This window comes from Podarcis muralis, chromosome 15, assembly GCF_964188315.1.
Source record: "Podarcis muralis chromosome 15, rPodMur119.hap1.1, whole genome shotgun sequence".
Taxonomy (NCBI): domain Eukaryota; kingdom Metazoa; phylum Chordata; class Lepidosauria; order Squamata; family Lacertidae; genus Podarcis; species Podarcis muralis.
In genome coordinates this window covers 32,400,647-32,423,017 of record NC_135669.1, presented here as the reverse complement: position 1 = coordinate 32,423,017, position 22,371 = coordinate 32,400,647, and the positions used below count along the sequence as shown (strand labels likewise).

Here is a 22,371-nt window from a genome sequence, read left to right as displayed (position 1 = left end):
CAGGAGCCCCCTGCAAGCAAAGTCATCGTTCCATTACAACTGGTGGGAAAAGAGCATGACTAATTTCATTCTGATCGCGATCTGTACCCGATAAAGCCCTGGTTATTCTTAAGTAAAACAAAAGTGAAGGGGAGGGAGGAAGAGAAAGGAGGAAGAACAGCCTAATCCAGTGATGGCCAAACTTGGCCCTCCAGCTGTTTTGGGACTACAACTCCCATCATCCCTAGCTAACAGGACCAGTGGTCAGGGATGATGGGAGTTGTAGTCCCAACAGCTGGAGGGCCAGGTTTGGCCATCATTGGTCTAATCCGATGGCTCAGCAGCTGTTCCCAGCACAAGGGAGAAGACAGAAGTGCTTACGGCAACTCTGCTCTCGGTGACAAAGAAAAGCTCGGTCAGCGCCCGGTGCAGCGGGAGGAGGATTCCCGACTTGGTCACATCGTGGCGCATGCTGTTCTCCATGCGGCTGAAAAGGTGCCAGAGCGGCTTCAGCAGAGTGAGGTCACAGTCCCTGAAAGAAAGAGGAGGGTTGAGTTAACACAGAAGGCCTGCCACTCTGAAGAATAGCTGTCCTCAGTCCCAGTCTGATTGCAGAAGCCCTCTTCACCTTCTAATTACATAACATAAGTGCCCGCTGGATCAGGCCAGCGGCCCATCTAGTCCAGCATCCTGCTCTCACAGTGGCCTGTGGGATTTGAAAACAAGAGGCCCTGAGGTTTCCAGCAGCTGGTATTCAGAAGCACTGCTGATTGCAGCTGTGGAGGCAGAGCAGAGACATCATGGCTAACAGCCATTGGCAGCCATGAAATTGTCCAGTCCTCTTTAAAGCCATCCAAGTGAGTGGCCATCGCTGCCTCCTGTGGGAGGGAGTTCCATAGTTTAAATAGGAGCTACCACCTTCCCGCGGGACGTGGGTGGCGCTGTGGGTAAAACCACAGAGCGACTTGCCGATATCGTATGGTCGGCGATTTGAATCCCCGCAGTGGGGTGAGCTTTCGGTCCCAGCTTCTGCCCACCTAGCAGTTCCAAAGCACACTTAAGTGCAAGTAGATAAATAGGTACCGCTTTAGAGCGGGAAGGTAAACGGTGTTTCCGTGTGCTGCGCTGGCTCGCCAGAGCAGCTTCGTCATGCTGGCCACGTGACCCGGAAGTGTCTCCGGACAGCGCTGGCCCCCGGCCTCTTAAGTGAGATGGGCGCACAACCCTAGAGTCGGACACGACTGGCCCGTACGGGCAGGGGTACCTTTACCTTACCACCTTCCCTAGGTGTGCTGACTTCTCAAGCTCCTGATTGGAATATACTCATGTATTTTTATTTTGTTTTATTTTGCCTTTCTACCAAGGAGCTCAGGGGAGGGTACGTGGTTTCATGTTCCCACACCCACCCCAGGTGTAACATTCAGAACAACCCTGTGGGATAGATTAGGTAGAAACTGGCACAAGGTCACCCAGTATGCTTTATGGCTGAGTATGGATTTGAAACCAGTTCTCCGTGGTATAACGTAAGCTGGAGGTGGGCAGAGCCGGAGATTAACCCAAAACAAAGGCTGCTCTACTTCCAATTTTCAACATTGGCACCTCTGATCTGAGTTCCCTAAGCAGGTTGAGTCAGAAGTAATGTTCTGGAAATCTAATGAGAGCAATTCCTTTCTGACTTCGGTGCAATACACACAACACACAATCCAGAGGTGGGAAAGGGGAGTAATTAGACAGTAAGGGTGGAAGTCTGACGAGGTGGAAGGCTGGGGCAGCTTCAGGAGGTCACATAAAATGAAGTTGGGAAGGCACTAAACTGTTCCTGGGCCACAAGTTGACCAGCTGCGAATTAAAGGATTCCATACAGCAGGACTGAGAAAAACCTTGGTGAGCATCTGCCGGGACAGGTAGATGGCACTGAGCTAGATTTGTAAGTTACATCCTGTCTTAGTTCAGGTGGGAGAGCTGGGAAGGAATTTATTTGTATTTTTTAGACCGTGGGCCTGCAGGGCAGGGACTGCATTGATCGTATGTAAGCCACCCTGGGAGCTTTTCTGGCTGAAGTGCGGGGGAAACAAGTGCTCTAAATAAGCAAATAAAAGCAGGTGCTTTGTATGAGGACCTTGAATATATCCCAGTATTATCTGGCTTCCAGAATGACTCTTCTGGCCACTGATTTTAAAAGCAGAGGCATTTGCATGATAAACCACATCCCACCACTTCCTTGCACAGTATTAGATTTCCTGAACACAGTGGGTAGACCAGGCCTCCAACGGCCAAGTTCTGTGGCAAATGGGCCAGAGCTTAGGGAGAGAAGGAGCACCAACACAGCCATTTGTGGCTCAAACCCGTTTCGAATGACATTTCTTTTGCCTTTATCACTGGCCAAGCCCATCTTTCTGCACATCAGGCAGGGGAAGCAGATCTCAGATTAAAAGAGCAGCCTTTGGAATCATGAAATAATATTTCAAAAGAAATCATGAGACACGAAAACACTGCTATCTTTGTGGTGGGGATGGGGGGGGGGAATTATGTTTTTATTTTATTTTTTGCTTTTCATGAGGACTGGAAGCTTAGTGGGGAAAAGCAAACCTGAGACTGGCAGGCATACCTCTCGCTGCAGCACTGGACTATCCTAAGGAGCAGGTGGATGGCCTTCAGTCGCTGGTGGCCAGTTTGCCTGCAGGCCACGCCCACCTGCCACTCCCAGATTTTGGCCAATGGGATGTGGGGGATGACCCTTTCCTCCGACAGCATCTGCTTCAGGATCTCGAAGCCTGGAATTCAAAATACGTACATTGGATACTCCGTAGTGCCATTCTGCTTCTCCGATAAGATGTGTTCCTTCTCCTCAGTGTAAATGACACAGTTAAATGCTAAGCAGGTTGTACAGTTGTTTAGAGAAGGTGCCTTTTAGTCTCTTGTCTTAACAGACTGTCCTGAAGCGAGCCACGGAGAACGAGGAGACCAAACAACCATTTCCAGTGAACTGAATAAACATGGACCTTACAGTTTCAAAATCAGGTGGGGTTTTTTGGGGGGTTTTTTTAGGTCTTTGTGTTTCTTAGCGCTTCCTACGTTTTTCTGCAAGAGCTATGTCCCATAGCCTAACCCCACTGTGTCGCTAGAGTTAGTAGCTGCTTCCCAATACAGTATTGCGTCAAGAGATTTCTAGCTGCAGATATGGAAAAGCTTTAGTAGTTCCTGAAACAGAAAGTCCTCTATAAACATATTTAGCAAAGCTAGCCTCAGAACAGGTTGTATCACTTGTCCCGTAATAGAATAAACTTCTTACTCTTAATCCTGACGCAGGTACTTATTTGTCTAAACCAGACTTCTCTCCAGATGTTTTGGGCTACAACTCCCATCAGTCCTAGCCAGCTTGGCCATACGAAGCTGGGCGCTGATGGGAGCTGTATCCCAAAAACATCTGGAGCAAGCCAGGTAAGCAAAGACTGGCCTCGATGTTTTCAACCACGCCCGTGCATAGAACGATGTAAAACCAACCAACAATTAAGGGCAACAAGGGGGAATGTGTAGCTTCCGGATGATGCTGGACCCATCATCCTCCCTGACCTTTAGCCATGCTGGTTGGGACTAATGGCAGCTGGAACCCAGGAACATCAGGAGGGTCATAGGTTTCCCAGTCCTGAGTTAAGATATTGTAAACTGCCCTCCCTCAAGTTTTTGCCCCAGGTGGCACACAGGACAGTGAACTCTTATGGAATTCATGGCAGAGAAGGCTACTGCTGCCTACTAGCTACGACGTCTATGCTCTGCCTCCACAGCTTCTGAATACCGGTTGCAGGAAACCGCAGGAGGGGAGAACGCTCTCATGCACAGGTCCTGCTTGTGGGTTGCCCATGGAGGCATCTGGCTGGCTGATGCAAGAACAGGATGCTGGGCAAGGTGGGCCACTAGCCTGATCCAGCATGCTCTTCTTAGGTTCTTATCAATGAATGCTCCCGTTTGCATGAATCGTAATGTTTTATTTCAAACACCTTTTGCGCTCTGCACAGAAGAGAAACCCATGCTGCGTTAACACCTTCTTGGGTTATTGCCCCCTCTCTTCCACTGCTCAGTGTTATCTTAAGAAAAAAGAGGCTTTGCTCCTCAAGATCCCCGGCCCGTCACAAGGAAAGCGAGACTACGATGATCTTTGACTTGTGGCTCTGAAAAGCACTTACCTGTCTGGAACCTCCCCAGGTGACCTGCCGTCACTGTAAACTTATAACCCCATTCTGTGTTGCTCATGTCCGTGGTGAATCGATAGTAGAGGGTATCCCCTGTTACAAGAGCGAAGGAAAGCATTCTCTTAAGCAGGGACACAGACAATCTCGCTCAAAACGCACACTATAAGCAAAGGGGCAGGGGCAGGGTTGAGGATCAGGCCAAGCTGCATGTCTGCGTTTCGCTGTTTTTTGGATTCCTGGCAGTATCCTGTGTGTTACATGGAGCAGCAGCATCTCATTTTTCAAAAAAAGTTAGAATAAGAAAAATGTCATGGCCTAAAGGGTTTTATAACTGAGCAAGTACTGTTTCCTGAACACATCTCAAACACAACCCTAAAACCATCTCGACTTTTCAGAATTCAGCGCTGCAAAGGAAATTGCTCAAAGATTTCTGCACTGAGGAGCGGTTTGTTTTTTCAAAGGTAATTTGCAAGACAAAACAGGATTCTGATCCCAGATGCTGAAACGTCTGCTATTAGCAAATCGCTAATACGTTGCCATGTTTTCTGCATCTTTTAAAAATATTTTTGACAGGCAACATGTTCTGAACAAAGGCAGGATTTTATGGAACTCTCTCTACATTAATAAACCTCTCCCCGACGATGCTAAGGAAGCGATGACTCACAGCGCAGGAGAAGACATATGGTGTTTTTTGTTCTCTGCCAAGCTAAAAGAACGAAACACATGAGAGCTAAGGGGTGGTGGGGAGAAGAAATTAGGTCAAAACTGAGCCCACTTCAGAAAGGGGAAAGGGAGAAAGTTAAACTGTGGAACTCGCTCCAGCAGGAGGAAGTGATGGCCACCAATTTGGATGGCTTTAAAAGAGGATGGGACACATTCATGGAGGAGAAGAGGGCTATTGATGGTTGCTGGCCATGATGGCTATGCTCTGCCTCCACAGCTGGAAGCAACAATGAGGCCAGAGGAACTACCAAGAGCATCCGAGAGGGTCTGTAGGGAAGGAGGCAGCCTTTCAGGTATTTGAATGACTTGGCACTCCAATCCAAATATGGTGGGCCCTAAAAATATACACTTCAAGTGTATATTTGTTTGTTATTTTACCTTTATTAAATAATAAAGAAACAAATAAATAATAAACAAACAAACTGTTATTAATGTTGTTTTGATGTCGTAACATACTCTTGGAGCGACGAGCAGGAAACAAAACAAAACAAAACAAAACAAAACAAAACAAAAATATAAAATTGTATATAAAAATATACATCCTTGAGGAGGTTTCAGCTATAGTCTCTCAAATAACATCGCTGAACCCACTTGCTGGCCCCATTCCCTGAGGACACCCAACAAGTGACCAGTAAGGCTAGTTCTTTTCCTTCTGGCAGCTACAAAATTGGAGATGTCTCGCCACTGGAGAGTCTGTTCTGCATTCACGGTGGACGGTTGGGGAGGGGGAAGTGTGGGGTCTGATGCTGTCATAGAAGTTAATGCAGTGGAACAGACTGTGTAGGGAGGTGACAAGAACCAACTCTCTTTTTTATAGTATATGATGGCCATTGACAATATTTGTCAACCGGAGAAAAAGATGCTCCTGCCAGTGTCTCAAACTATGCTCTAGAGAGACTTGCTCCCGCTCTGTGGAAGGAGCCCCTTCATCTGAGCATCACAGTTCATGTATGCCCAGTTTCATTTAGTACCTATAGGACTTTTGCTTCTTAAGCTGCATCAATGTTTCTGGCATCTAAGTATCACCAGAGAGTGTCAGCGCTATGTTTGCTAGCTTATCTAATGGTCTCCCTCCCCTCAACAACGCTGCAAAACTTTACCTGGAAGCTCGAAGTCTGTCCACTTGTGCGGAGGCCCGCTGAAGGTGTGGCGATCGTGGATGAAGTCACAGCTGCTGGCTACAACTAGCTCATCACAACCCTCTTCCGTGTTACACTGAGAATCAAACTTGACGGAGAGGTATATAGCACCAGGGATGTGAACCTTATCCTGTGGGAGAGAGCAGGTGCCAAGCTTAACAGAGGACCAATGAGCACCACAAAGACAGCTGAGCGCATGTGAGGAATTGGGGCCATAGCCCATCACTGGAGGCGAGGGTCCCAGAAAGCTGCCCCAGGTGAGAGGGAAAGGTTCCTAACCACCGCTGTAAACAAAAACGGGAAGGAATCCAACAAGAGGGAATGCTGGCTGACTCAAAATTAGAATGGCAGCCAGGGTGGGTGTTCGGAGTGACAAACCTGAGGGCACAGAAGAACCTTGGTTGAAAGGTAAACACCGAAAGGGAGATGCTATTCTATGGATTCAAGTTTCATATCCTGAATCTGCAGGCTGGGAAGTGAGAACCAGCTTAGTTTAGTTCTCGCAGCAAACAAGCTAAAAATGAAAGGCTCTGATGAGCCTGGAACGCCAAGAGGTGGCTGCTCTCTGCAGCTCTTCAGAACAATTCACTCCTCCAGCTTCTCCTCCATATGGATTTCTGCGCTGAGGGTGGCTGAATCATCCCACGGCTAAGATGCACCAGAACGACCCATGTTCTAAAGAGGACTCTGCTTGTTCTGCCCAGGCATGATTCACTCCTCTGGAGGTCTCCATGGTGCATTATTAAGAGAGCTGAGACAGGTAAGAGTGACTCACGGGGAGAAAAAAGGTGGGCTCCAGGGGTGGGAGGCTCCTGTAGCCTGTGGGGCAAACTTGGGCCTCCCCATTTGGCCCGCTGGGCCATTCTGGGGAAGTCATACCTCCTGCTCCACAATGTCAGGTGCAGTGTGGATAAGGGGAAGGCTTCAAAGGAGCAATCGAGAGGTTAAGGTGGGCTCCTGGTTTCTTCGCTGGAGCACACTCAGACCCACCTCTCAGCTGATAGCTAGTAGGAGCACACTTTGCCCAAAGAGGGGGTGGCAGTTTCCATTCAACAAAAACCTCTTCTGCCTCCCAGTGCTGCTCTTGGAGCTGCCCCGGTGTGGCTCCTTCCCACCTCCCACAAAGGAGCCACAGGTTGTTGCACCCACTTGCAAAATTCCCTTAGAAACTGCAGTGCATATGCCACCCTCCAGGCATATCTCGTTTCCACCTACACATAAATTATCTCAGTCATCCAACCCACCTCGGAAGGTAGGTTTTGCACATGGGGAAACTAAAGCCAAGACTGTGTTGCTCATCTTAAGGGTTTTTGCCTGGATGGAATGTGTCCTCGTACTCGGATGATGTCTCTCGCTTGCAAGGGTGGGGGCAGAGAGGGTTGTGTGAGGGCATCCAGTCACTAGCTGGCATTTGCTGCCCTGCCCACTCTTGCCTCTGGCCACGCCCACCACTGGCATGTAGCCCCACCCCTGCCCAGAAGTTTGCCCAGAAGAGAACGTGGCTGAAAAAAGGTTCCCTGTGCCTGCCCTACTTGGAAACCTGCCTTCGTAAGTAAAGCCATTAAGGCCATTTTCTCTCTCCTGCCCACGTCTCTGCTCTTGGTGGGCCGTCACCGTAATTTCACACAGGTGATGTCAGACTGCTGGGGGGAGTACCTCAAAATTTGTGTTGTTGTTATAGGGGTGCTTGGACTCCCGCACTTGGACGGCCATCCCGGGCTCCTCCATGAACTGACAGGCCGTCAACGCCATCGTCGCCAACATGCTTTCGTTGCAGCCGCGGAGCACTTTCAGGAGAATCTGCAGAGGGCACAAATTAAACCGGCTTCAGAAGGCGAAGGCGGGTTTGCAAATGCAGCACAGTTGGTACCATCATCACTCCATCAGCTCTGCTGAGACAGGCCAGCCCCATCAGACTTCTCCCCTCAACTGGCACCTGGGGGCAGCCATTCCCTCAAGCTGCCTCTGTGGGAAATGGGGAGCAAAAGGCTCATTCCATCAGCTTTGCTTAAAGACCAGCTCCATCAGGCACCTCCCACCAGCTGGTCAATATGAGAACAGCCCTTTAAGAACTGGTTCCTTAGCTTGATTTCCCTCCCTGTCCCTTTTCCATTGTGTGTCATGGGTGTAAGCTTGTGGGGCAGGGACTTTAATTGATTGAATGTATTCTCTGGCAGGTTTTAAAGAGCCCTTTCCAAAGTCACAATCTTTCAATATGCCGGGGAGGGGTCTGTGTGTGTGTGTGTGTGTGTGTGTGTGTGTGTGTGTGTGTGTGTTTCTCTCAGAAAAAACTGCTACCTTCTCGCACAGCTGTTTCTCCTCCAGCTGCAAAAGCATATCCAGGATGTACGTCATGTGAGCCGGACCGCTGAGCTCCAGCATCTCCTCGCTGATCGCCACGTCGTCGGGCCACTTGGCCAACAGCAAAGCAAGGGCGTGCCTCGCGTAAAGGACGGCGGTGGCATCGTTGACCCGGTAGAGGTAGCCGCGCACGGCCTTCTTGCTCCTGGAGTCCAGCTCCTTGTGCAGGAGGACGGAGCTCTTGGTGCGACGTTGCTTGGCGTAGCTGAGCTGGAGGTCGCTTTCCGTGTTGGTGATGAGCTTCTGGGTGATGGGGTTGGATTCTTCTGTGGCCTTGTTGCAGGGGGCAGGCTTGGACTGTAAAACAGGAGCAGGCTGCAGAGATTCGGGGTTATATTTCACTTCAAAATCCAACACCACTTACCACGCTGGGGCTTTTCTAGGCAGATGCAGCCCACATATTTTGAGGCAGCTGTTTTCCATAGCTACCATGGACTAGAAACTTACATTACTATGAGGCAGCTGAGGATGAGGGACAGCAGTTCTTAGCCCAACTGAGCATCCTGGCTGAGTGGGGGGTTTAAATTGAGGCTTCCCGTGTCCTAGTCTAACCACTACACTTCACCCAATCAGCCATTGCTATTTGCCCACCTGAATACTTCCAAATGTTTTACTTTATGTGCATTACGTTAGGTGCTCCTAGTACACTGAAGTACGTGGAAGACTCACCAGACATGGCACAATAATCATGTCCGTATCGAGCGCTTTGGAAATCTGCTCCTCCGACCGCAAGCACTTGCTGGGCTGCCATTTCTGAGCCAATGTCCGGATCCTCTCATCCGTTGTCACCACGTCACCGTCAAACCTTTAAGGGCACACCCAAGCATTTTGCAGTCAAATTCCAGAAACGTAAATAAAAAACAGGATCTTTGCATGAAAAGGCTTCTCCATTTACATTCCCGATGCTACTTCCCCAGGAAGGCTCTTGTTTGCTGAAATCTTGAATACGCTGATTGCAAAGCAGTTAAGTATTTAATGCCTCCCAGCTCTAATTTGCAAGATGCAAATGGCGTGGAGAGCTGAGTTGGCTGACAGCAAGAAGCCAGCCTACCACTTAGCTGCTCTCCAAGGGGAAGGAGTATACAGCACAGGGAAAGCCTACAGGCTGCCCGCAAAATGATGATGGACTCCAACTCCCAGCTACCAACATGACCAATGGTCAGGATTATCATTATTCTACTTAATTTATTAATCGCCTTCTAAACCACTGTCTCAAGATCATATACAAACAAGGTAATTCAAAAACAGCTTAAAAGCACGAAAACGGCAAATGCACTTATACGAAAACTAAAACCCTAACGAATGAGCACTCGTGGTAAAGACCCCTTCATCCCACCGGAAAAGCCTGTTGCAACGAAATTATCTTCACTTGTTTCCAGAAAGTGCATTCCTTGGCAGGAATGCTATTCCGCAGAAACAGGGCAGCCACGCTAAAAGCCCTGCTCCCACAAAGTGGGTTTCTGAGGCCTTTGGAACTTGCAGGAGAGAAAGCAGTGAGCTACTGAGACTGTAAGGGATGAGGAGGTCGCTCAAGCAACCTGGTCCCAAGCTGATCCTAGGTCGAAGGGAGGTGGTGTCCGACACACATCTACAGTGGATCACATTGGCTGCTCTTGTTGTAGTGGAAGAACCTGACACCAAGGCCTGCGCCTGGACTGCCTCATTGGCTGACTCACTTCAGAGGAGGAATGCTCCTCTGCACAATGTAATTCCCTGCGCTACATTGGGTGAATGGGGTCCATGGGGTCATGAAGAGTTGGACACGACTAAACACCACCACCACCACCACCACATTGGGTGAATACTGTTCTTTAGAAAGGTACTCAACTCTTCCTCATAACAGTTCATTAAAACACACACACACACAAGCAACCCCCTTCTTCCCCATCCCACTCCTGGAAAGGTGGTATCCATAATGCTCTTTTCCTCTTTTTATTTATTTGCCCTTTTATGTTGTTATCTCACCTTTCTTCCATCATGGAACCCAAGAAGGCAGACATGTGCTTCCTAGGCAGTCACCCACCCAAAGCACTGGCCAAAACCCCAGATGTGCTCAGCTCCAGCAAGGTGGCAGCCTCATACACCTTCAAAACATGTCTTTTTGTTCCAACATTGATCGGTCAAGCCGGTGCATGCACCCACCCAGCTCCTCATTTCCAGCTAGCCTTGGGAACTCCTTTACCTCTTCTGGACCTCCAGGAAGAAAGAATCGGTCCTTTTCATTTGCAATTCGTACATGGCCCGAAGGATATGCAGAGGGGCGTCAAGGGCATCGTGGGTCATCTGGAATTAAGTTCAACAGGGGTAAAAAGCAAGGAAAAGGGTTGGTGCTTTTACTCTTTGCTTCGGGGGGTGGCGGACTATGATTCAACAATGGGTGTGTGAATTGAACAAGTTGTATGTGTGAGTCAGCCTTTGGAAGTCCCAAATTTGAAATCAGGTTTCATGAGTACATTTAAGCAATGCATTCATTAAGCTTTCTTTGTTAGTATATTGTGGGGCTACAGAAAGGGGAGTTCCTGTTGCCTAATCTATCAGTTCATCCTGAGAACCATCAGAACTTCACCCAAAGCTGCTGAACAAAAATGTAAAAACAGCATCAGCAACCGTGGTCCAGTAGTACCTTAAAGACTAAGGGGTTTCCTCCTATGCACTAGAGTTCATTTCAGAGAAAGACACTTCACACATCTGATGAAGTGGGCTCCAGTCCCTAGGTCTGGACATGTTTGGAAACTAGCCAACTGCAAAAAGGTAAATATCACACTTCTTGGTCCGCTCATTTTTGCCTCTGGCCCTGCTAACCACTACCGTGTGTTCCATCCTCCAAAGGCTCCTTAGAAGGAAATGTGACCCCACAGACTGCAAAGGGTTCCCCACCCTTGAAATAAGGCCTGACCTGTGCAATGTGAGCTAACATACTGTGCTGCTTGGTGGCCTGGGGTAGCTCAGTTGGGAGAGCACGTGATTCTTAATCTCAGGGTCGTGCGTTTGAGCCCCACATTGGGCTAAAGATTCCTGCATTGCTGGGGTGTCGGACTAGATGACCCTTGTGGCCCCTTCCGACTCTACAATTCTGAGATTCTTGCCTGTTGCTAGATAAATGTCAAAAGCGTACCAGGAAGCATATTTTGGTGGTTTCATCCAAGCCCTCCAGTGGATCGAGCCTGTTCTGGTCAGCATCTGTGGGAGTGACAGCAGACTGATCCAATGCTTGATCCTGGTCCCTTTCACCAAGGTCTGGGCTCTTGTGCTCCGCCAGGGAGCTTATCTCCTTTTTTGATGAGTAAAGCATGATTGACAAGATCTGCAAGAGACAAAATGCAACTTGAATGTTGGTGGCAGACCAACCGGGCCACACAACCTATAGGCTGACCTTTGTCAACCTGGTACCTTCCAGATGTTTGGGACTTCAGGTCCAACAACAACAACAACAATTTTTAAACCCTGCCACTCTGGGCGGTTTCCAGCAAATAGGAAAAAATAATAAAATGTCAAACTTTAAAAACTTCCTGATACATCCCAGCCAGCATAGCCATATCTGATCGGAGTTGTGGTCCAAAAAATATGGAAGGCACTAGGCTGGTGACAGGTGCAATAGAGCCTTTTTGGCTAAGGATGGGGGTATAAATGCCTTAAATGCAATTGCAGTCAATATCTGAATCAATGCAACATACGTGGCTGCCCTGTACAGAGTTAGGCCATTGGGCCCACCCAGCTTAGCACTGTCTGAAAAGACTGGCAGGAGATATAGGTTATTATGTTGATATGCCAGCGTGGGAAAGTCTTTGGAAAGGAGATTTAAAATTTACAGCATGCTTACGCATTAAAAGAAAACCACATGAAGATGATGTCTAGATGGTATCTGACGCCTAGCAAGCTGGCAAAAATGTGTAAGTCTAAATCCAATATATGCTGGAAGCGTAAAGAGAAAGAGGGTACTTTTTTCACATGTGGTGGTCCTGTAAGGTTGCAAAAGCCTTCTGGGAAATGATTTATAATGAACTGGGGGGTTGCTTAAAATAACTAAGATCAGAAAGAACTATTTATCTATGCTACCACAGCTGCCCAAATGATATATGCACAAAACTGGAAAGAGGAAATGACCCCAAAAAAGAGATGACTGGCAACTAAAATTGATGGAATAAGCAGAGATGGCAAAACTTAGCAGAAGGTTAAGAAATCGGGATGATAAACTCTTTGTAGCAGAATGGGGGAAATTTATTGAATATATGAAAACAGACTGTAAACAATTAAAAACATTAGCAGGATTGATATAAACATGAGCAGTAAGGATTTTAAGGGAATTAAAAACAGATAAATGGGTAAAAAGGATAAATTAAGATATGCAGTAAGAGAATCTGATAGAAAAATAAAAAACTGCAGAAGAGGAGGGAGGGAAGTCGCAGAAAACATTACTGGATTTGTGTGTGATTTATATTTATTGTTGAATAATGCAAAACGGGAAAATGGGAAATAAAAATGTATTTTAAAAAATAAAATGAAATGACTGGCAGGAGGCTCAAGAGGAATTAGTCCTGTTTAGGCATCAAAATGAGGCTCAAAATGAACAGAGTTAAGGGTCTCCCCTCCAGATCTCCATAACTGATGCATGAAAGGTCACAAGAGGAAGAAGACAAGGTTGGTGCAAGGATCCCCTTGACACCCCTGCATAGCTTGAGCCCTCGTGTGTTCTCTTTGGAGGACTGGAAAGAGCTTACGCAGATGAGCAAAAGGCATCGTTTCAGACACAGGGGATCAGCAGCCCCGCCATCTTGGAGAAGCCCCTGCATTACCTCCAAGTCTCGAAGAAGCCAGGTCTTACTGAAGCCTGTTCCTTTGCTGCACTTCTTCACCAGCAATTTAAGCAGACCCGTCTGAAGGAAGGCGGTGCGAATTTCTTCAAAGGGATGCATCTGCCAAAGACAGGGGAGAAAAGAGAAGAAAAACCTGTTGAAACCAGATGTATCGCAGCCCAGATGGAAAACTGCTTGCATGATGTGGCTTTCATGTAATCTTTACATCTTAAACCTTATACTTGGCTGCTTGAATTATACTCTCTGAACCGCTTCCCCCCCCCCCCCCCCCGCCTCTGAATAACAATATCATATTCAAAAGGCATTGGGCGCATGAAGAAATAGGGAGTGACCAGGAATAATGCAAACCTTCTTCCAGCACCTTTTCTGAGGTTTGCCCCCTTGTTTCTTTGGACCGTCCTGCTTTCTTCTACAGGCCACTTCCAAAGTCAAATGGATTTCACGTTTGTTTCCCCCTCTTCCCTCCCCATTCCTTTCCCCTTGTGTGCTGTGTTCTCCCTTTTTAGACTGTAAGCCTGACGACAGGGGACATTTAGTTTTAATGGCTTCTCTGTTAAGCTGCTCTGGGAGCCTTTTCAGCTGAAGAGTGGGGGATCCTAATGCTCTAAACCAGGGTTTCCCAAACTTGGGTCTCCCAACTTTTGTTGGACTACAACTCCCACCATCCCTAGCTGGCAGGACCAGTGGTCGGGGATGATGGGAGTTGAAGTCCAAACAACAGCTGCCAAAACCCTGCTCTAAATAAATAAGGTGTAGTGAAGACCACTGGCTTCGCCGCCTAGATCCACCGCACATAGTACCTGCCACGCTATATTGTACCTTAAGCGTCCTGTATAGCCCCTTCAGGGCAAGAGATAAGACCCAGGTTGCTTCCACAGCCTCTGCAAAGCTGCTGTTGATGCTGGTCTGGAGGAGATGGCTGGTGATGAACACAAAGTGTTGGAGGTATTGCCGCAACTGGCACCGAGACTCGTCATCGTCTTGTCCGCATGGCTGAACCAGCTGGAGGTCTTTCACTAGAAAGCAGAGGAAGGAGGTAACTGTGCAGGTCTCTGCTGGGGATCGTGGCCTGGTTCAGTACTGGGGCCAACCTTGACCTAACACCCCAAGTGTTCCACGGAGAGCATCAACCCAAACATCAATTCTATTCGCTTAAAAAATAAACAAAATCAGGTATACACAAAAGTGGGACACTGATCGTGCATCAAAATAACCCCAATGCAGGCAGCAAGGTAGAATATAGAGATTTTGTGGTGCTGCAGCATTTATTTTGCCAAACATGCCACTGTTTAAGCAGCCACCTCTGAGCTTTTGTCTAGCAAAGTAATGCATAAAAATGGTGATGCGTGCAAAAAACCAAACACCTGAAACCCATTCTCAAATCACATCCCATTAATTTCCCGCAACAGTGCAAAATGAACTGCCTTAGAAATAATAAATAAAATAGGATTCATGGGGTTCCACAGCAGTCTTCGTGTTGTGTGACCATCACTCTCATTCATTCAAACATTTTGATTCCTTCTGCCTGCCAAGGTCATTTTTCCTTGTGATCTCTGGCCTTTATATGGATTTTTAATGATGTGCATTTTATTTGTGGGGTGGTGGTATGCAACTAAGTTCCATTCACAGCAGACCCATTGAAATTAATGAACGTGACCTCATTACAGCCATTAATTTCAACAAGTCGACTCTGAGTAAAGCTTAAGCTGAATACCAACCTGGGTGTTGCATTTGTTTTTACTGTTTGCCTTTTAATATGTTGTTTTAATATGTTTAACTGTTGCCCTGAATGGCAAAAAGGCACCAGAAGGGCAAGGCAGAAATTTCTGTGTGAAGGAAGTAAAACAATTCATTCATTTGTTAACCAACTAACACAAGTCACTTCTTTAAAAAAGAAAAAAAGTGAGTGTTCTAGCCCTTGTGACTGTGAAGGCAGCTAAGAGCAAAACTAAGCGGCGCAAGAAAGAGGGATCATGCTGAGATTAAGTTGAAAGGAAGAGGTGTAGAACCTGCTTTTCTCTTCCTTGTTTTCATGTCCACAACCACCGCCCTGTTCTTCTCTGTGAAGTGCTTGAGGATGATCACGTTGTGGGCCTCATTTGCGTTGTCCATATACACAGATCGGGTCCCCATGCACAAGACCTGTAGGCAGCGGGGAGAGAGAGAGAGAGAGAGGAGAGGAGAGGAAGTCAAACTCCAGGCAAGGATTGACCACGACCAACTTTTATGCATCCTCCCCTGCCCCAGCAAAATGCATTTTTGTTGTTGTCATTGTTGCAATTGTGGCAGCGCTGCCTGGGAAAGGGTTCTGCAGCGGCGGTGCTTTAAAGCTCAACACACTCACCTCTGGAAAGCCGACAAGTACCAGCAAGGTAAAGATGTTGGTGTGTTTCAGCTGGAAGGGCAGCTGCTTGATGCAGTGGTCTGTGAACGCAGCAATCACACTGTGCCATTGTGCAGAGGCGTTCAGGGCTCGGAGGATGTCGGCCATAGTGCATGCCCAGTCGAGGCCTACACGGCTGAAAAACAAAAAGTTTGGGGTTTTCTTAGGCTGAGCAGCCCATTTAGCTGTGTGTCTGTGTGCGCTATTCATGCACCAGTGAGGTTTCCAAAACGACAAATGACTCCAGTGATCAAGCAAAGGCACGCTTCCCTCTGATGCTTAGCAGAGATTCCTTAATCAAGGGTGGACAAGCTTTCTTGGAAATGACAGCTGGCCTCCCCCATAGAAACAGCATGCTTGGTACACTCTAGGGCAGTGGTCCCCAAACCTTTTTGGGCCACTGCCCCCTCCATGGGTCCACAAACTCATCCCCACTGCCCCCTGCCCGATAAAAAGCATTATTCAGAATACTGTAGTCATTTACACAGCCCGCTAAGGATGGATAATAACATCAAAAAATTCAAAACAGTAATGATAAACTGCACATTCATTCAAAGTCCAATCAAAACTATTTAATTAATTCAACAAAACTGATGAACTAGATCCAGCTATTACAGATAATGAGATATCTTGTGAAAACTCAGAACCACAAATACAAAGAAACGTGACTATAGCTTTGAAAGCAATCAAGAGCAGTAGAAGATGTTACACTTCAGGCTCTAGCCCCACCTCCAATGCTACCTCTGCCACCCCCTTGCCTCTTAGCACCCCCTTGCTAATTCCACCCCCCCGGGGGAGGGGGTACTGCTCACTGCTGCAGGGCAAAACCGCCAGCTTCGAAGCTGAACCACAAACCGTAACAGCCTCCACTAACCAGCTCATGTTGCCAGGATGGAATGGGGAGGGGTAAATACCCCCTCACTATGCCAGAGTCCAGGCTGGTGCAGCAAAGAGGCCTGGATCAGGCCCACTGTAGTGATATGACAACAGCAGGGCCTGCTAGGGACTCAGTGGATCCTGTGCTTGCCCAGTGCCCCAGTCCATGGGGGTGTGGGGGTGTCTTGCACTGGCTATTGCAGGCGGGGAGACCGCCTGCAATAACTTCTGCCCACCTACCGTTCCCTACTCCAGGAATAGGCAGAAGAAAACTTTTCTCTATGTACCTGTCCAGGCAAACCGCTCCCAAGCTGAAGAGGAGATGGGTCGTCTTCCATCCTTCCGGCACAGAGGACCCATCAGCAGCAACAAGGCCGTGCTTGGCCGAGAGGACCGTGGTCACGGCAGCGTCTACTTCTGCAGGCATCAGCCTTCGAATCAACTGGCCTAGGAGCCCCAGGGTTAAGTGGTAGGTTTCATTCAAATGGCCGGCATTTGAGATCACAACTTGAAACATGAGCGGGAGGATCTGGTCCAGGTTCATCAGAGACATCGTCGAGTCCTGCAGAGAGGGCAGAAGGGGGCAGGAAATCAGAGGACTGGGGATGTGCTTCACTCCTTCACTTCCAGCTGGGAATGGACTGCTGGTCTCACCTGAAATGTGTTTGTAAGGTAAAGGTAAAGGGACCCCTGACCATGAGGTCCAGTCGTGGCCGACTCTGGGGTTGTGGCACTCATCTCGCTTTATTGGCCGAGGGAGCCGGCGTACAGCTTCCGCATTATGTGGCCAGCAGGACTAAGCCACTTCTGGTGAACCAGAGCAGCGCACGGAAACGCCGTTTATCTTCCTGCTGGGGCGGTACCTATTTATCTACTTGCACTTTGACGTGCTTTCAAACTGCTAGGTTGGCAGGAGCTGGGACCGAGCAACGGGAGCTCACCCCGTCGTGGGGATTCAAACCACCGACCTTCTGATCGGCAAGTCCCAGGCTCTGTGGTTTAACCCTCAGCGCCACCCATGTCCCAAAACCAATGTGTTTGTAATGGGTGTCAAGGCAAGAAATGTTCAGAGTCAAGAGCACATAGCTCTCTCCTCACTCAGTCTGTTTCCTGCCTTCATCCAAGGTGGCCCGTCTATCCAGCTGTTTATTCACCTCTGCTTTTTACGAGCAGGCCCAAGGTGGATGGATCAGCCTCAGGCTGTCCCATTCAGCAGTCGGCTGCACTCTCCACACCCAGTTGCAGGTTCAGGTGGTTTGGTGGGGTCCCAAGGATGGGAAAAGGACACTCCCACCACCCAGTTCTTTGTCAAGCCTCTGCCCTCTTCTCCTCCAGCTGCTTTACCCGCTTCCTTCTTCTTGCCACCCAGGAACTCCCTGGCTTCCCTTCCCCCAGTTTGTGCAGATTCTTACTGATTTCAAGCGAGGCAACATGGCAGCCAGCAACCCAAGAATCCTCTTCTGGGAGCACTCGGCAAATATCTCCTCTTGGCTGGGCATTGCCTTCGGTTCAGCTCGGCATGGAGTCAAAACATTGGCAACTTCAGCTTCTGTAAAACAAAAGAAATCAACATAAATTTCTCCAAATTGCAGAATTGTCATTACTGTTGAGATAGCAGGTTCACAGTGTGCTCCCTCCGCGTGCTTGACTTTCTCTCGCTTTCGGCGCTGACCATGGTGCAGCATTGCATCTGCAATGTGATAACCGTGGTTAGCTTTAACTTTCCTTATGGTATTTCCTTATGCCCTGCGAGATCAGACCAGAGGACCATCCGGTCCAAGAGTCCTGTTTCCTACAGCAACCAACCAGATGCCCCTGGGAAGCCCCTCGCAGGAAATGAATACATCATGGTTATTCACCAGTAGGTGGTATTGAGAGGCATGTCTCAGATTCCTGAGGATACAGCCATGGATTGATCTTTGAGTACACTGTCAGCAAAATGCTGGTGTCACACAGCTCTACTTCTCCTTTATATCTGCAGGTGAGGCAATGGATGTACTGGACTGTTCTCTTGCCTTGGTAATGGACTGGATCGGAGCCAACCGAAGCTCAATCCAAGTAAGCCTGGGCCACTGTTAGTGGGTGGTTCCCTAGAACGAATGGATGAGAGGTGGCCTGCCCTTGACGGGCTTACACTCCATCTGAAGGAGCAGGTACATAGCTTAGGGATACTCCTTTGCTGTCGCTGGAAGCTCAGGTGGCATCAGCTTCGGCTGGTAGTCCCGCGGTGCCACTATCTGGACAGGGATAGCCTAACTTCTGTTGTCTATGCTCTGGTAACCTCGTAAGCCAGATTACTGCCATGAGTTATACCATCTCTCCCCATATGAACCAACCCAGACCCTGTGTTCATCACCTGAGAGCCTTCTTGTGTCTTCCCCCACAAAAGGCTCCCTACTTATGGAATGCTCTCCCCAGGGAACATCGCCTGGCATCTTCATTATACAGCTTTAGACACCAGGCAAAAGTGGTTGTTTCTTATAACTGAGCCTTTGGCTGATTAACATTCTATGTCCTTCTAAACGTGTTTATAGGAGGGTGGTGGTGGTTTTTGATTTGTTCTTGATCTTATTATGTATTTTGTGTTCTCGTTTTGTATGTTTATGTTGTGATCTTCGGATGCAAGGCGGGCTACAAATTTAATAAATAATAATAATAATAATAATAACCCCCCATTAAAAGTCCTCCAAGTTGGTGCAATGCATGGTGTGAAGCAGCACTTCTTTGAAGCATCTAGCCTCAGTTTAGCCAGTCCTCCAAGCCACCTTGGGAGGCCTGTGCACTCCCGCATCTGCACTCCCAAGCACGGCATCACTTCCTATTTGCAGTTTAGTGCTAATCAAGGCTTACTGCAATGCTCATATTGGTAAACTATGACTAGCACTTATCTTTCCTCTATTAAGTTCTCTGAACATGCATAAACTTCTGCTCAGAAATTATTCCCTCTCCTTCCACCAACTCGTTTCTCCACATTTAAGATAAATATAGTTTGTAAGGCTGCTGGTTAGGGTGTCTTGAAAGGCACTTGGTACATTTTAGGCAATTTAAAAATGATTACTATCAACTACATGTTATTACCAGCCGCAAGCGCAAAGTAATTTTGATGCCAAACAATGGCAGAGCCACAAACTTAGAAGAAAAATGTTCAAATGATAAAGGAGAAAGACATTTAAAAACAGAGTAGTGACTTGTAATTCCAGGAACCAAAAAGGAAGTAATCTTTACCTGCAGATATAGATTCCTTCGCTTGAAAATCTGAATTAAGGGCAAGCTTCTCTCTCTCTTGTGTTACCACCTCTTTCTTCAGTGGAAGGCCGTTGGAGGGCTTGCCCTCCGTTTTCACTTTCTGCGCTCGTTCGGTATCTGCAGAGGCCTGGATTTCATCAGCATTTCCATTCCCCTATGAATAAAGGAGAGGCGAAAATTGCAGCAGTGCTCTTATGCAGTTGGCAAGCCTGACTTGTCAAAAGCTAAAACAAACAGCAGGGTGGAGCACCTGCAGGTTTCAACTTCACCAAATTGGGCTGCCTTAAGAAGGTTCTCCCCCTTCAGCCAGAGGGATTTGTTTCCACTGAGTCCTGATCCAGATGGGTCCCTAACTTCCAGAGCATAAGGAATTTGATAAGTCTGCACTCCATCCTTCCAGGGATGGAGGAAACTCCCCAGCTGAAAAGCGAAGGGAGTGGGTGGTGGTGATTGGCAGTGTAGGTGTGTGGGAAAGAGGACGTGTGTGCTCAATGAATGGGTGCGCTTGCTATGTTCCTTGCGAGGTGAGACCTTTGTTTCCTACACTTTTGAACTATTAGCTATCAGCCTGAAATTACCACAAACACACAAAACCAAGGTGAAGTCAGATTCAGGCCCTGGGAAGCCATCATTCGTTCCACCCACCGCTCATGTCTCTTTGTTAACAAAAATAGGATTCTTCATCAATGACAATATTCACATGTGAAGGTATACCACAGTTAATCGTTTGCTGCGGATGTGGAGCTCACTCCCACCTTCTAGAAAACAGGAGTCAACATCCTCCTGTTCTGCCTTATCTGCTTATAAGCTGCAAGAATCCGGGCAGCTTTTGCCTACCCGGTATATTCTACAGCTGTTTTGGTTTATAACTCACAGCAGACCAAGCCAGCATGGCCACAGGATGCTGGGGCTGAAGAGAGTTGTAGCCCAAAAGATCTGGAAGGTTCCATGTACACAGAAGTTGGTATAGGCAGTCATTATAGCTGCAGAGAATCATAAAAAGGGACACCAAAAGAGAGACCAGTTTGAAGCATATTTCATTTATATTGAAGCATTTTTAAAAATATATATTTACGTTGCAGTGGGTGAAAGATGCAGACGTCGCCTTATCGGTTTCCATGGCTGTCTCACTAGTGCCGTCTGTGGAATTTTCAACTGACAGTATCCCCTTTTCAGGTAAAGATTCGCTTTCTGGCAACATGCAGAGCAGAGCGAGGCTTTTCAAACCTGGGTGTGGGGGAAGGAAGATAAGATGATCCAAAAGCAGAACATGAATGGACCAGATCCTAAATGTGTACTGGGGTGAGGGGAGAGGAAAAGCAGGAAATAAGTCCAACTCTCATCATAATTAGAGCAAGTTCTGGAACTTGAGGCTTAAGAAAATGAACTCTGTGCCTCCCTCACCCCTCAGCAGTGTTCAAGAATCCAGACCAGCTCATATGGGGTTTTACTGCCACTGCTGACAGCCTCCCTTCCAAATTATCCTATTCCCTAGCCACCAGGGATGGGGAAAGGCAGCCTTATGGACTGAACAGCCCACACTGGGTAGTGAGTAGTTTAGCAAAAAGAGCAGTGCAGGTACAACATGTTTTGACCGTGGGGGTTTTAATAGCTGGAAGAGGGTGTCCCAACAACGCCCCCCCCCATCCTTTATTATTTAAATTTCTTAGCCACTTTTTTTCTATGGCAACTCAAAGTGACTTACAATATTTTAATCAAAAAACACATACACCAGCAAAAAACCAACAGCCCTACGATAAAGCATCCCACCCATGCAAAAAGTTAGCCTCTGCAATCTCCATCCTGAAACGGAATTCAGATACAGACCTTATGGCAGGGTGCAGGGATCCCCCAGTCCTCCATACGCTGCTGAACTACACTTCCCATCAGCCTCAGCAGGCATGAACAGTGGCCACGGATGAGGGGAGTTGTAGTTCAGTAACAACCAGAGGGCCAAAGGCTCCCCACTCCTACCTTACAGCTTTATATCAAAGCAACAGGCCTTAGCAAGTGGGCACAATCTATGCCTGGGATAAGCAATGTCCCTCCCGCCCTTCTCCCACTGACGCTCTGCCCTGGGTCTGAGAAGCCATCCCCACGTCCTTCACCTTTCCCATGCTGCACTTTCACCAGGCAGTCCCCAATCAGCTGGATGCACTGCTGCTGCAGGGCCCTGGCGTGGGCGACGACCTGAGGGTCAAGCGCCTCCTCGCCATCCCCTTGCTTGCCGCTCGACAAGTCGGCGCTGTAGAGAGCCAGAGCGGAGAACAGCAGCCAAGAGTAGTTGTGAAGGTAAGGCTGGATGAGCCGATGGCGGTCACTGATCCGGATGGTCATCATCGGGTGCGCTGTGACGCTGTGGGTGGGCAGGTGGCTAAAATGGAGGTGAGGAGGGAAGAAAAGCAGAACTTCTCATTACGATGCGATGGCTGGCACTGCTACTAGTAAAATGTCAACAGGATGCATGTGACTCCCTCTAGGCGCAAAGCGGGGTTGTGCTCTGTGGGGCGCATGCGCACAATACAAGTCTCTGCAACCTGGACTGTCATCTTCTTTCCTACTTATTTTCTGAAAATTCTTACAACATACAAGCCTCGTATACCCCCAACCCCCTCAAAAGTACTGCTCCATCCATATGGGATCTGCACAGTTCCTGGCAC

The 22,371-nt window shown here is 48.0% G+C and overlaps 1 protein-coding gene across 2 annotated transcripts in view; it reads right to left on the bottom strand.

Annotated features, from left to right (window-relative positions):
• Nucleotides 1–22,371, bottom strand: part of ZZEF1 (zinc finger ZZ-type and EF-hand domain containing 1) — a 74,948-nt gene that overhangs the window by 5,323 nt on the left and 47,254 nt on the right. Inside the window, exons 36-53 of one of the 2 annotated variants that reach the window (XM_077919531.1) lie at nt 21,820–22,085; nt 20,787–20,938; nt 19,691–19,865; nt 17,878–18,014; nt 16,753–17,027; nt 15,551–15,725; nt 15,216–15,348; nt 14,026–14,222; nt 13,186–13,305; nt 11,508–11,696; nt 10,575–10,675; nt 9,062–9,197; nt 8,330–8,707; nt 7,688–7,831; nt 5,993–6,161; nt 4,164–4,262; nt 2,588–2,753; nt 361–511 (exon numbers count right to left, since the gene is read on the bottom strand). In XM_077919531.1, the coding sequence (XP_077775657.1) occupies nt 361–511; nt 2,588–2,753; nt 4,164–4,262; nt 5,993–6,161; nt 7,688–7,831; nt 8,330–8,707; nt 9,062–9,197; nt 10,575–10,675; nt 11,508–11,696; nt 13,186–13,305; nt 14,026–14,222; nt 15,216–15,348; nt 15,551–15,725; nt 16,753–17,027; nt 17,878–18,014; nt 19,691–19,865; nt 20,787–20,938; nt 21,820–22,085 (3,163 nt within the window). The remainder of the gene's footprint in view (nt 1–360; nt 512–2,587; nt 2,754–4,163; nt 4,263–5,992; nt 6,162–7,687; nt 7,832–8,329; nt 8,708–9,061; nt 9,198–10,574; nt 10,676–11,507; nt 11,697–13,185; nt 13,306–14,025; nt 14,223–15,215; nt 15,349–15,550; nt 15,726–16,752; nt 17,028–17,877; nt 18,015–19,690; nt 19,866–20,786; nt 20,939–21,819; nt 22,086–22,371) is intronic. The other variant, XM_028708684.2, reaches the window with a different exon arrangement.